General features: G+C 49.7%; 1 protein-coding gene across 4 annotated transcripts in view; it reads right to left on the reverse strand.

Moving 5' to 3' along the window:
• The window catches only part of TRAPPC10 (trafficking protein particle complex subunit 10), a 68,659-nt gene extending 59,944 nt beyond the window's left edge, over positions 1-8,715 (reverse strand). The window contains exon 1 of one of the 4 annotated variants that reach the window (XM_074343693.1): positions 8,460-8,713. In XM_074343693.1, coding sequence (XP_074199794.1) covers positions 8,460-8,526 — 67 coding nt within the window. In that variant the 5' untranslated portion in view covers positions 8,527-8,713. Of the gene's footprint in view, positions 1-8,459 lie in introns of all 4 variants that reach the window. The other 3 variants (XM_074343753.1, XM_074343808.1, XM_074343885.1) reach the window with 3 other exon arrangements.
• Positions 8,716-12,929: the final 4,214 nt, after the last annotated feature.

A 12,929-nucleotide genomic window follows, 5' to 3' on the forward strand; every position in this document is an offset into this window, starting at 1 on the left:
CAGAGGCCAAGGTTAAAGAAAATTAACTCCTACAGTAGACGGGAAGGGAATCACCTTCCTCTGCTGTCAGCTGTCCCAGATCCTCTGCGTCAGGCCTTCCAAGGACGCTGATTTGAAATCACAACTCAGGACCCCTGCCACTGCACCCCTGGCTCTCACGTCAGGCCCGATCCTTCCAGCTCTCCTCCTGAGCCGTACTGGGACACACTCACGTGCTCCTCCCTGCCCTGCTTCCCTTCCGTACCCAGTACCTAGTCTACAGGACAGTGACTGCCTGTAGGTGTGACCAAAGGGAAAAAGTACAACAGTGAGTGTTAAGGGAGTTCCATGCTGTGGGAGTCTGCAGAAGGGGAACTACAATCAACACACAGAGCCTGCTCACAAGGCACAAAGTCCCAAAGTCTTTCTGCTTTTTAACATGAAAGACAATCCAGCACACGTGCCAAGTGTTTAAGGAGGTCTGAGCAAACACCTCCAACCAGGGGCACACGGTCACCCGGAGACCACACAGCTTAAAATTGAAGAGTTCCAACAGAAAAAGATAAGATAAATGCATCTAAATACAAGAACACTGAAGACTCAGCCTTTAATGGTTTTACATATTTTAAAATAAAGAAAATGTAGGATGGCAGTTTGGATCACAGTATCTGCAAGTTCCAGAAGAGACTCTGCTCAGTCCAGGCTCACCCTGCCCTGCAGCCTTGGAGAGAAGGGTCCCCAAACCGCTCTGCCCCCAGGTTCCTCCCTCGCCCTCTTAAAGTCTCTGTTCAAAGATTACTTTCTCAGGGAGGTCTAATTGCAGTTTTCAAAAGGTGCACCATTAGCAAGGGGAATTTGGAAACATCCAGCAAAATTAAGCATTTACCACAGCCCTAGCAACCCTCGCTTGAGCGATCCCAACAGAAACGCTGGGGTGGGGCCTGACCAAACACGGAGGGATCCTGGTCTGGCCCAGCAAGCCTGGCCCTGGGGTGGGCAGTTAAGAAAAATAACACTACCTGGTAAAAATAAGAAAACTTTCCAAACATACAACACTCCCTGGTGAAACCAAGGTCCGACCTGTTGTCAGTTTCTTCATTCTCTGCTCACTCCTTAGAAAAATTTTGCAAACGAGGGCCTAGAGTATTGAGGAATGAAGCGTCATGTAACACAACACGTGCAAGAAGCCAAATAAAGGCACTTATTTCCCTGGGGGAAAAAATAGAGAAACTGCAGAAAAGGTTCACCTCTTCCTAAGAGATCATCCCATCTTGTGCCAACGTCTCAAGCCCAAAATTCCAGACCCCAGGAACTGCTCCTCGGCCTGGAGCACAGAGCGGACAAGCCCCCAGAGACAGACGAAGTGACACAAAACCGGAGATAAGCAACGGAAGCCAGCCGAGGTGCACTTGGGCACCAATGCAGACAATGACGAAGGAGCTGAACAGGGCCCCCGAAAGATGTGTCCATGTCCTGACCCCCCAGAACCCGTGAATGAAACTTACTTGGAAAAAGGGTCTTTATAGATACAGTTAAGTTCAGGATCTCAAATGAGATCATTCCAGATCGTGTTTAGATGGGCCCTAAATCCAATGACAAGAGGTCACTTGTCAGGTCAAGTAAGAGACAGAAGGGAAAAACACAGGGAGAGAGGAGGCCATGTGAAGACAAAGCAGAGACAGGAGTGATGGGGCTACAAGCCAAGGAATGCCAAGGATTCCTGGGAGCTGGAAAGAGGCAAGAAGGACCCTCCCCTCAAACCTTGGGAGGGAGCACAGCCTTGGTTGATGCTTTGATTAACTGCTAACAAGTACAAGGGAACATCTTGGGGTGATAGAAATGTTCTAAAACTGACTTATGGTGATGGCTGCACAACTCTAAACACTAGTGGTCAGAGAACTGTACACATACAATGGATAGTAATGTTACGTATGTAGATTAAACCTCAATAAAGCCGTTCAGAAAAAAGAAAACTATGGTAGTCTTCCCCCATCCATCAGACTGGTGAAAATTAAAAAGATGAACCCTACCCAGAGTAGCAGAGTATAACTCAGAATACAGCTTCTTCACAGGGTGATTCAGAAGCAGGTCTCAAAATGTAAACCGCGCTCACCTTCCGACCTAGCAAGTACACTTGGATTCCATCTCTTACAATAAAAATGTATTCCTGCTTTATACACGTGCAGGGGTGAAAGGCACATTTTGCAAAGGTACAGATATATCTTCTTCCAAGGCTTCATCCAGACGCCAGCTTGACAGTTCCTCAAGAAGCTGAATCAGCGACCCAAAAATGCTTCGGCTTGGTGGTTGTTAAATTTCTTCTGACTTGGAGTAGAGAAAGCATATCCGGACAGAACTCGAGAGGCCCACTTGAAAGACCACAGTCCCTACCACACTGGTGAGCTTTCTTTCTTTTACTGGATTAACACATATTTCCTTGATTCAAAAACTCCAGAGAATGTTCCAGTATCAAAAAAAAACAACAACAACAACTAAGTGCATAGCAGTTCACCTAAAACAGTCTGAGTGATCAGGATTCAAATTACCCAAGCATCTTCTGCAAAGCTGTCTTATCTTGATGAAAACACGTATTTAAAGGAAACAATATGACACCATCAAAAGCTCCCACCTGATGGAAGCATTCAATGACATACAGGAGTTTCTCCCTTAGAGAAATGCTTACTCGTTTATTTAATTTATTCACAAATATCTACTGAACACCAACTATGTGCCAAGCACTGTCCAGGTGCCAGACACACAGAGAACAAGACAGGTGAAGTTCCTGCCTCTCTGAACCCCACATGCTAGTTTGTGGGCACTCTGGGTTAGGAGTGGAGAGAAACAACAGACCAAGAGAAAACAAAGTTTTCTGTCGGGGGTGCTGAACCAAGAAGACTGAACGAAGTCAAAGCAATGGCGAAAGGTATGTGGGCGTGGGAAGCGGTGTGTGAGCAGCCACCGGCCGCGAGAGGGCAGCACCCGGGGGCCAGGGCACAGCCAGGAGGCCAGTGCGCGGCCCGGGGCCGCGGGGCCCAGGGCAGCAGGCCACTGAGGGTCTCACGGCCCCGGGGAAGGTCTGGGAATACTATGCTGAGAAGGTGGTTGGCCCCTGCGGGTCTGAGCAGGGGAATTACACGCTGTGACTTCTCTCTCAGAGGGACTGCCCTTAATTTCCAGGGGCCAAGCTGTTAAAAGGGCGCCAGCTGGGAAGCTGCAGGAGACCCAGGGAGAGATGAAAGGGCTGGGGTCTGGGGTTTGAGCAGCAGTAAAGCTGAGAAGTGGCTGAATTCTAGATAAACTTCAAAAATGCTTGCTGATAGACTCAATGTCTGTTGGGAGCAAAAAAGAGGAGCTGGGAACAACTCTAAGGCCATCAATTTTAGATTTAAAAATCAAATATTCTCTAAGCACAAAATACTGTGAACACAGTTAAAATTCACCTTAAGAGCAGTTAACAAAGCACAAGTTGATTAGACAGCGAGGACAGGAGGGAGGGAAGAAGGAAGGAGAGGTAAAGGGAGGGGAGAAAGCACCAGGGGGCTCTGGGCAGACTGCCACCAGGGGCCTCAGGAAGGTGTGATGGGGGATTTAGAGGCTTTCCAGTGGAAGCCCACCACCCCCCCCAGCAGAACAGAGGGCGAGGAGATCAGCTCGGAGCCTCTGTGAGGCCATACACTGAATCGTGCAATACACATGAAAAGACACTCTGTCAACCGGCAAAAAACTTTTTTCAGACAAAAAATTCTTCAGTAAGTCCCTTGCATTTTCAAAAGGCGACCACCTTGGCCCTTCCCAGCTCCCTCCGCGTGGACCGCACCACCATGCTGTCAGTTCCTTTCTAGGGAAAGACTGGCCCGCGTGTTACGTTGGCAAAGCCTGGTTATTTCAGAGACTCATCAGTGCTTTAAAAAAAAATCAGACCCTTGAGCTTCATTTCCATAAACCAAATTTTACTAGAAACCATTCAGAAACACATGTTGTAAGTCTGGCATGACCTGAAGTTCAAATGGAAAAGGAAGCTTTTCACTTCTAAATTCTCAGTTCAAATCCACCCTAGAGTTGAGCTAAAATACTAGTAACATGGGTTCCCAAACTGTGTACCCCGGTGCCTCGGGGTACCGCAGCAAACCCACAGAGGGTCCAAAGGGCATTTTAAATTTATGAGGGAAACAGCAGTACTGAAGATATCCCAGACCCCAGCTGAGGTATTGTTTCCATACAACCTCGTGCTACAATTCTCTCAATGGCATCATTATCATCACAAAACAAGGGAGCTGCTGTGATAAAAGACTAGTACCACCTCCCCACTAAAAGGAAACAGAGAAGGCAGCAGAGACCAGCCTGACCCCCAGGTTAGAGAAGTTGTGCAGTGCCCAACAGATGCAACCATCCCATTAGTCTGTCACCCTGGTTATCTAAGAATGAAATAAAAATTTTCTTCCCATTTATGTGCATTTTTTTCAAATAACTACTGTTATGACATGACACTTGATAAAATTATTTGAACCTAACTACTTAATAAATGAAATTATTAAATGTTCTTTTTAGCCCAGAGGTGAGATGAAAAAAGTATTAAAGACACTAAAGCCACCGTGAGCAGAGAGAAGGAAGGACTCCCTCCTTAGAAGCTAGCATTCTTTTTGCACATTCATCACTCTTCTGAGTGCTTTACACATATTCTTTCAAGCCCTACACCCACCCCAAGAGACCAGCACTACCTCCTCCCTACTTCACAGAGGGGGAGGAAGGCACATATGTTTAAGTCCTGACTGTTTGGAACCACGCACAGGGAGAAGCGATTTCAAAAGCAAGGTAATTGCACTTCAGTTTACAGGGAAAAAAAGAGGAGAGGAGGGGAGGGGAGGGGAGGGGAAGAAAGAAAATTAATTAATTAATTAATTTCCCCCCAAAAAGCAAGGTAAACAAAGCCAGTAGTGCCTTGGGTCCCACCTCCAACTCCATCCCGTGGAACTGTTTCCCAAGGAGAAATGCTTCTCCCACTTCTCAATAGTTGATTCCCTACTGGCTTAAGAATTCAATATGGGCCAAGACCACCATTTACATGCATCAATTTAGAAAGAGGACATTTTAAGTTACTCTTCGGCAACGAAACAAAGAGTGGTTAAATCACAAGCACCATACTTTCACGCCCGGTGGAAAACCGTGACGTGCAAATTTAAAAATTTTAACCTACAGGGGAAAAATACAAATTCCAACCAGATACAAAGCATTACAACCAGATACCAGATACAGATTACAGATCTACTCATTTTTGTTGCCGTTTTCTCCCTTTGAAAAGTTATCATGTCAGATCTGGAACCCCAAATACAGAGACTGAGAAAAACGAAAACGGCAGCGTCCAACGTGCCTGGGTGAGAACGGGTCGCTCGGGTGGAGCGCTGCTGTTTTTCAGATACCACACAATCCTATGTTGAAGGAGGTGCTATCTTGGGAATGATGCCAACAGCCAAAACAGAAAAGCCACAAATCAGTAGGATTACAATAACCGTCTGCTCAATGAGACAGCTGGAGAAGGAACATAACCCTCCTGGATACCCTTAGATCAGAAACCCAAGTCTTTATTCTCAAGAGTGAACTGATCTGGTGGTTGAAAAAAAATCTAAGCTATTATTTAAATTTAGATCAAATGGATCTGCTGGATTTGTTTCAGTTTCATTGTGCATTTTTCATGATTAATGAATTATGCTATACATATTCAAACTGCTATGATTAGGTGATTCATCCCCCAACGCATTAACTAACTGTTCGGCGGACATCCCTGTGCACTTCAGATACATTCTCCAGTAGTCAGGCACTTAACCAGTCTTGGACGTCTAAGCAGATCCTCCACTGAGGCAGTCACTCTGCACCGGAGGCAGTTAGGCAGCAGGTTCGGAAATTTTTAATTACGGATTGAAGGCCATTAAAACTTTCAGGTAGCTTCAGAATATTATTAAAATAATTCGGTAAGGCTTTCAAGTAATAATGTATTCTATTTCCCCCTAACCTCCGGGGACTTCCCAGTCTTCTTGTGGCCACAAATGAGCAGTTCCTACACAGTACCTGAACCAGCGACATGCTACATTCTTCTCAGAAAGTATGCTGCACAATTCATTTCCATTCAAAGTAAAATGTTCCAAATTCTATGAAAAAAATTGAGAGCAAGCATAAACTCTGCTTTATTTTACAATGAACAAACACAGACCTCCTCAGGGTGCAATGGCTGGAAAAGTATTCAAGGAGATGTAAAGGCACTTTTGAAAACTAAAACGCTGCGTAACAAGGGGAATGGACATAATAGCTGAGCCTCTGGATGGACTTTTTCAAGCAATTTTCCTACTGCCTTTGCCTGCACTGCTTAGGCTAGCTGCTCCCCTCAAAACACGTCCACCCGTAAAAATGGAACCACACGAAGTATGACGTGAAACCAGAACAAGTGCTCACGAAGCTCCAGTCCCTGATACACCAAAACGCAATCTCAAACGTGAACTATGAATCCTTTCTTAAAAGTTAAAACATCTTTAACTTTTAAAGGGATCTTTTTCATTTTTCAAGTTAACTTTCTCTGAAAGTTTACTAAAGCCTTTTCCTCTTCTGAGACTCCAGTGAATGAATGGTTGCGCCTTTTAAAACAGAGATGCCGTCAGTACAGATAACACTTCTTCTTTACGCTTCAAACACCGGAAAAACCTCCACCAACACGGCTACTGCAACCAACCTGCAGGAAAGGAAATTGTCCCTCAGCTGCCTGTCGCGCATGTGTGTGCAAACTTAAGCAGCAAACACACACCTCGAGCACTACAAAGGTAACAACTGACCCATTTAGTCAAGGTTGACTCCAACAGGGCTTTACGAACCTCTTCAGATGTGTATCTTCATAACGCCTAAAGAAGTATATTGCTATGAACCTGTAAGCTAAGGGGTATGGGAAATAATTAGCCACATGGATGTCCCACAAGCAACACTGATCCGGCACCCCTGATGTGCAGGGCACTTGGGGAGAAGTCTCCAGGATCTGGAAGGCACTGAAACCCAACATGAAGACCACCCGAGACCAGTCCTCTTCCCCGAGGATACAGAAAGCACCTGGGAATTGCAGGACCTCCAGATCAGCTCTATGCACACCTGTCCTCTTGCACTGAAGGTGCAGTCTTGAGTAAGACTTTCAGTTGACAGGTATCCTGACGAGAAAAGAAAACAGCTATTGCTGAACTATGCAAGTGTCCAAATTTAGAGGTGACACATTCCATTTTCCTAAGAAAGTTTTACCAGCTAAAGATAAAGCAACAAACTTTAAACATACGAGTTCTCAGGGATCTGAAGAAAGGAAGCATACAGGGAGGATATCCATTAATTATAAAAAAATGAAAAGGAGAAACAGGATGGAGCTCAAGACCTACAGAACCATTATGGCCTAAGTGCTGGGACTTTGCTACAGAAAGAGTGTTTCCTTTCAGAGTGTGGAAGACTTTTGGAAAAAGTTAGCTGGAAGTAAGAATATTGTCAAAGCTCAAATCTCATAATAGTTTGAAATTTCTCTCTGCAAGTCATCAAAATGTCAGCCAACATTTCAAACCCCCTATGAGCTCAAAGTTTTTGGAAGTATTTAATTGTAAAATCACAACTATAAAACTTAACAGGAAAATATTTTCTGTAACAGAGAAACAATTCCTTTGTGTGTGCTTAAATGTGGTACACACACACACAAATCGACACCCCAAAGAAGGAGGCACCAGTCTAGCAGTCCAGTGTGGATGAGCTCACCTAACCTTTATAGCCTCATCCGTAAAATGGGTTTCTGTTCCGTGCCAGCGTCTGGGAGGTACCCGAGGGGCCTAAGGTAACGCGCGTGAAACCAGTCCTGGCTCGCAGTCCCAGCTCCGGCAGGGTTGTCATGCCCATGCAAGTGCAGCTGTGCACGGCTCTGACGGAGCACCTGCGTCTGTCACTGTTTAACACAAGTACAAACCCACGTCTCCTAACACAATAACCGCACATAAACTTCGTCCACGCCCGCAACCGACAGCCAAGAGAATGCCCCCGCGGGATCAGAGGGAGAACGGTCTCCGCTGGGAAGGACCCGTCCCCGGGTCGCGGGACGAGCTGCCGAGCCTGCGGCTGGACGGGGCACACGGCGGGGCCCCCACTCCGGGCCGCGCCCTAGATTCTGGGGTGCACCGCGTCCCGGGCCTGTCAAACTGCAGCCCAAACAACCCGGGAAGGCGTCCCCCGGCGGAGTCGGAGGTCGCCCGCGTGGGGTCAGAGGTCCCCCGCAGGGGAGGCTGGCGGACGGCCCCGGGGAGGTCGGAGGTCGCCCGCGGGGATAGGAGCCCCGCCGCAGCCACCGCCCTGGCCACACCTCCGTTCCAGGAAGCGGCAGGGCCGGGAGCGCAGGCCCTGGGCCGCCGGGAGCGAGGGGCCGGCGACCTGGGCCCGGCTGCCCGCCACGGCCGCCCCCTCCCGCGCCGCCGGGCACTCACAGGTGACGATGGGCTTGTTCTCCATGGTGTAGATCACCGGCGGCAGCGGCTCCTCAGGGGCGTCCATGGGCGTCCGGCGTCACCGGCCCGGCCCCCCGCGCCCCATGGGCAGCCCGAAGCCGCGCAGGGCCAGCCCGAGCCTGAGCGGAGCCGCGGCCGCGACAGCGACGCCCGCCCGGCCGCGCGAGGCACCTCCAGAGCCGGCCGCCGGCCGCCGTCGCCGCCGTCGCCGCCGCCGCCGCCGCCGCCGCCCGCCGGCCGCCGGCCGCATCCACTTCCGGTGCCGGCGCGCCGCGGGACCGCTTCCGGGGCGCGCGGCTTAAAGGGGAGGCCCTTACGCCGGGCGAGCGCTGTCCTCCGACCGAAAGGCGCCCCGGCCGCGGGGTCTCCGCGGAGGTTCCCTCCGAGCCTCGGGGCCGAAGCCCGCGCGGACCGGCCGTGGGCGGCGGTGGGTCCTGCACTGGAGGGGCTGCACGGCTGGGAGCCGCCCCCGGGCCGGCGCCCTCGGGGGACAGGGCTGGCCTGGGGCGAGCAGCTGGGACTCGCCGCGGAGCGCCCACGAGCATCACACCCCCCCACCCCGGTGCCCGATGCGGAGGACGGCCCCAGGGGTCACTGACCGCCGCGTGCGGACACGGGGACCACTCAGGGGTCACTGACAGGCGCGTGCGGACACGGGGGGTCACTAGCACCGACACATGGACACGGGAAGCTCCCAGGAGTCACCAGCAACAGCAGGTGGACACACGCACGTCAGTTTCTCTCCTGCGCGGGACGGTTGCCTAGAACCCAGCTTTGTTAATTTTACCAGAGGCCGGATGCCTTGGGGGGATCAGTTAACAAAACGGGTTAGTCCCCACGGCTGGGCTGACTGGCAGTTACCCCTTGCAGAACTCTTGGGCTTGTTTTTCTTGTCCTACTGGTTTTGTGAGGTCGCCTTGCTGCCCTGCAGTGAAACAAGGTCAGGTGCCTTCACAGTAGAACCCAAGGCCCCCAAGCACCTCAAGTCCTTCTCGGGGGCTAACGACAGAAGCGGGCTCACACCAGCTACTCCCAGTGTTTGGAATGAACCGCTTCTCTCTGGATTTCCGCAGCACTAGTTTCCTGTCTCCATGATGTTAAAATTCTTGAATTAGGGACTGCCTTTTACTTGTGTCCCCAACCCCTCCCCACCCCAATACCCAACCACACAGAGCCTTCCATGGAATAGGCACATTTTGAAAACGCCACAAAATGAAACCTTGCTTTAACTGCATCTAAGTTTCTTATGGAAGAAAAGTAGATTTGGGGTAACTTTTCTAAGTGAAATAAAGTAAACATATGTGAAATAGTTTGAGTGTGAACACAGCTGCTAAATGTGTGTGCATAGTGTAGCATGGTGCACTGTGGCTGGCTAAGGAGGCAAAGGTCAAGAGTTTAAGACACCTGGAGCCTGCAAGGCAGAGCACCGGACGAGAAGAAGGAGCTAAGGATGGAGAACCGGAAGTCTGTGTGGAGGTTCCCTGTAGTCGCTGGCCTCAGCTGGGCCCAGTACTCATTGGGTCAGATTCCATAGGGTTTACCAGGAAGTGGCTGTTACAGAGTCAAACATGGGTGCAAAGATTGGAGGCCAAGCAGGGCTGTAGGAGAGACCTTGTTGATTCCTCATTAACACTGTGAATGAGAAACATTGCAGCCGTATCAGTAAACAAGGAATGCCGTGGCCCGCAAGTCATCAGCCGCTACCACCGACTCAGGATGCAGACAAGCAGGCATCTTGGTCTCTGCATCCACCCCAAGCGGGGCACTGTGAGGGACGGGAAAGGGCAGGGCCCTGGCCCTAGGTAGCTAGGTGCTTGTCAAAGAATGATTTCAGTGAGCCCAGATGTTTGCGCCTTCCCACACATAGAAAAGTGCTAAATTCTTTAACCTGAGATGTCTGGTTTTCTTTAGTTAACAGTAATCTTTTGATGTTCTGACTACCTGGTCTTTGTTGTAAAACTCCTATATATCCTGGCTCCTCCCCTACCTCTTCTGAGCCGTCCCTCAGAGCGATCTGAGAGGCGGTCATCCCAGGCTCGAATGGGTTCAAGTCCTCAGAAATGTCCGCCGAATAAAACGTAACTCTCAACTTTTACGTTGTGCGTTTTATTTCAGTCAATAATACCCAAGGCATTCAGCCGAGACACCAGACTGAGGCCCCATGGGTCAGCCAGCTTTATCTGTAAAAGCCAAGTAAGTATTTTAGCTTTGCAGGCCACATGCAAAGCTGTTTCACATTCTTTTTTTTTTTTTTTTTTTTTAACAATTATGTTTAAATATAAAAAAAAAAAAAACATTTTTAGCTGAAGGGTCACACAAAAACAGAGCACAGCCCAAACGTGACATGTGAGGTTACCCTTGCCCCAAACCTGGCCCACAGTTGACCTACCTTCACAAAGTGTAAAGCAAAGCCTTGGCAAACTCCACAAGAGAGACAGAGTTTGGACGTTGACTCCTACCAAGTTGGAGGGGCTTGGGGACACCATGGACATTCCTCAGATCCAGTCTAGCAAAGCATAAGACTAAGCCCATGGAAAGTCAAGGTGAACTGCCAGTTAGACCAAAAGTCAAGACTCTTCCGTGGAGGATGATCCAGGGTCAATACAATTTATGATTTACCAATGCCCAATATACACTAAAAAAATGACTAGACATTCAAAAACCAGAATGTGTAAACCAGAGTCAAGGGGAGAAAAGGCAGCCAATAAAAACCAACTCCTAAGTGGCCCAGATGCACATTTACAGATGAAGACTGGAAAGCATCTAAAACCACTGTGTTCAAAGAATTCAGTGAAAGTATGGTCTCAGTGAGCAAAGGGGTGGGGACTCCTGGCAGAGTAATAGGAAGTATAAAAAGAATCAAACGGAAATTCTAGGACTGGAAAGCACAACAATTGAAATGAAAGTGTCACTGCATTGGCTTAAGAGCAGATTGGAGACAGCAGAGGAGTCAGTGAAGACAGACCAGTACAATTATTCAGTCTGAAGAAGAGAAAAACGATGGAAGAAAAAGGAACAGAGCTTTAGGGACCTACAGGACAATATAAAACAGCCTAACACATGTAATGTGTGAGTCTCAGAAGAAGAGAGTGAGCATAGGGCAGAAACTTTATCTAAACAAAATCATCGCCCCAAATCCACAAATTTGATGAAAAACATTGATTTACAGCTCAGGAAACTCAGGAAAACCTCAGTAGGATACTTACACAGAAAATCACACTTAGGCACGTTATAGTCAAACTGACGAAAGCCATAAAGAAATACATCTTTAAAAAGAAAGAAAGAAATCTTGAACACTGCCGGCAAAGAAACACACTTTCTGGGGAACAGTGGTAAGGATTTCCACTGTCTTTCCATCAGACACAATGTAAGCCAAAAAACCAATGGTATAAACCTTTAAAAACTCAACCATGCAGCATACATCCAGCCAAACTACTCTAAACAGAAGGAGAGCAGACCAAGCTATTTCCAGGTGAGGCTGGGAGAGTCGGGCCCACAGGCAGGCACTGCAGGAAATGCCGTGGGATGTGCTTCAGGAGGAAGGGAGAGACCCAGAGACGGTGACTTGCACGTACAGGAGGGAAAGCCTGGCCCCTCAAAAAGTCCGCAGACGGGGGACGTAAATGGCTGCTGCCTTTTTCTCCCTCCCGTAGCCTCTTTAATAGACAACTGTGCTTCAAACATGCTTAGTAACTTTGTGTGGCGGTTTTTAAATGTACGTGGACGGAAAAGCTCTGACGACGACGGCACAAGGTGGGGGGGGTGAAGGGCGTCGTGCGTGCGGGGCGTGTTACGCTGCGGAGCGGGCGGGAGCGGGGCGGCGAGTCGGGCCTGCGTGAAGGGCGAAGGCTGAAGTGATGCGGTGTCGCCGCCACAGAGCTCGGCGTGAGCCTGAGTATGTGCAGCCGCAGGGCAAGACTACTGGGAAAAAAGAATAAAAGGTTCGGCCAAGAATCCAGTAGAGGAAATAGACTGGGACACGTGAAATACCTGATTAATCCAAAAAGAAGCAGGGCAGAAGCACAGGGGGACCAAACGAGAGGGGACCAACCCCGAGGGCCGTCGTCGCCTCTAGGCAGCAGGGAAGCTCACGTTACAGGGACGGCGACCTGTCGCTTCACATCCACCCACACAGCAAAAACTGAACTAAACTAAAACTGACAGCACCACGTGCAGCCTCAGCGCGGGTCTCCACGTCCTCAGCCTGCTCTCGCAGAGCCGGGTCCGGGGGCTCCGAGGAAGCAGGCACCAGCAACTCTCCCGTGGTGGCAGCGCTGCGGCCCGGCCTCCCGGGCCGGCGCTGGCCGCGAGGACTGCCCTTTCCGGCGGCTGGGCGGGCGGAGGGCAGGGCAGGGCCAAGCCGGCCGCTCTGTCCCAGGTGGCCCCCGGCTCGCGGGCCGCAAGGGGCCGCCTGCGCTCTCCCCACCGAGCAGGCCCATCAGAGACCTT

Source organism: Camelus bactrianus, chromosome 1, assembly GCF_048773025.1.
Source record: "Camelus bactrianus isolate YW-2024 breed Bactrian camel chromosome 1, ASM4877302v1, whole genome shotgun sequence".
Classification (NCBI taxonomy): Eukaryota; Metazoa; Chordata; class Mammalia; order Artiodactyla; family Camelidae; genus Camelus; species Camelus bactrianus.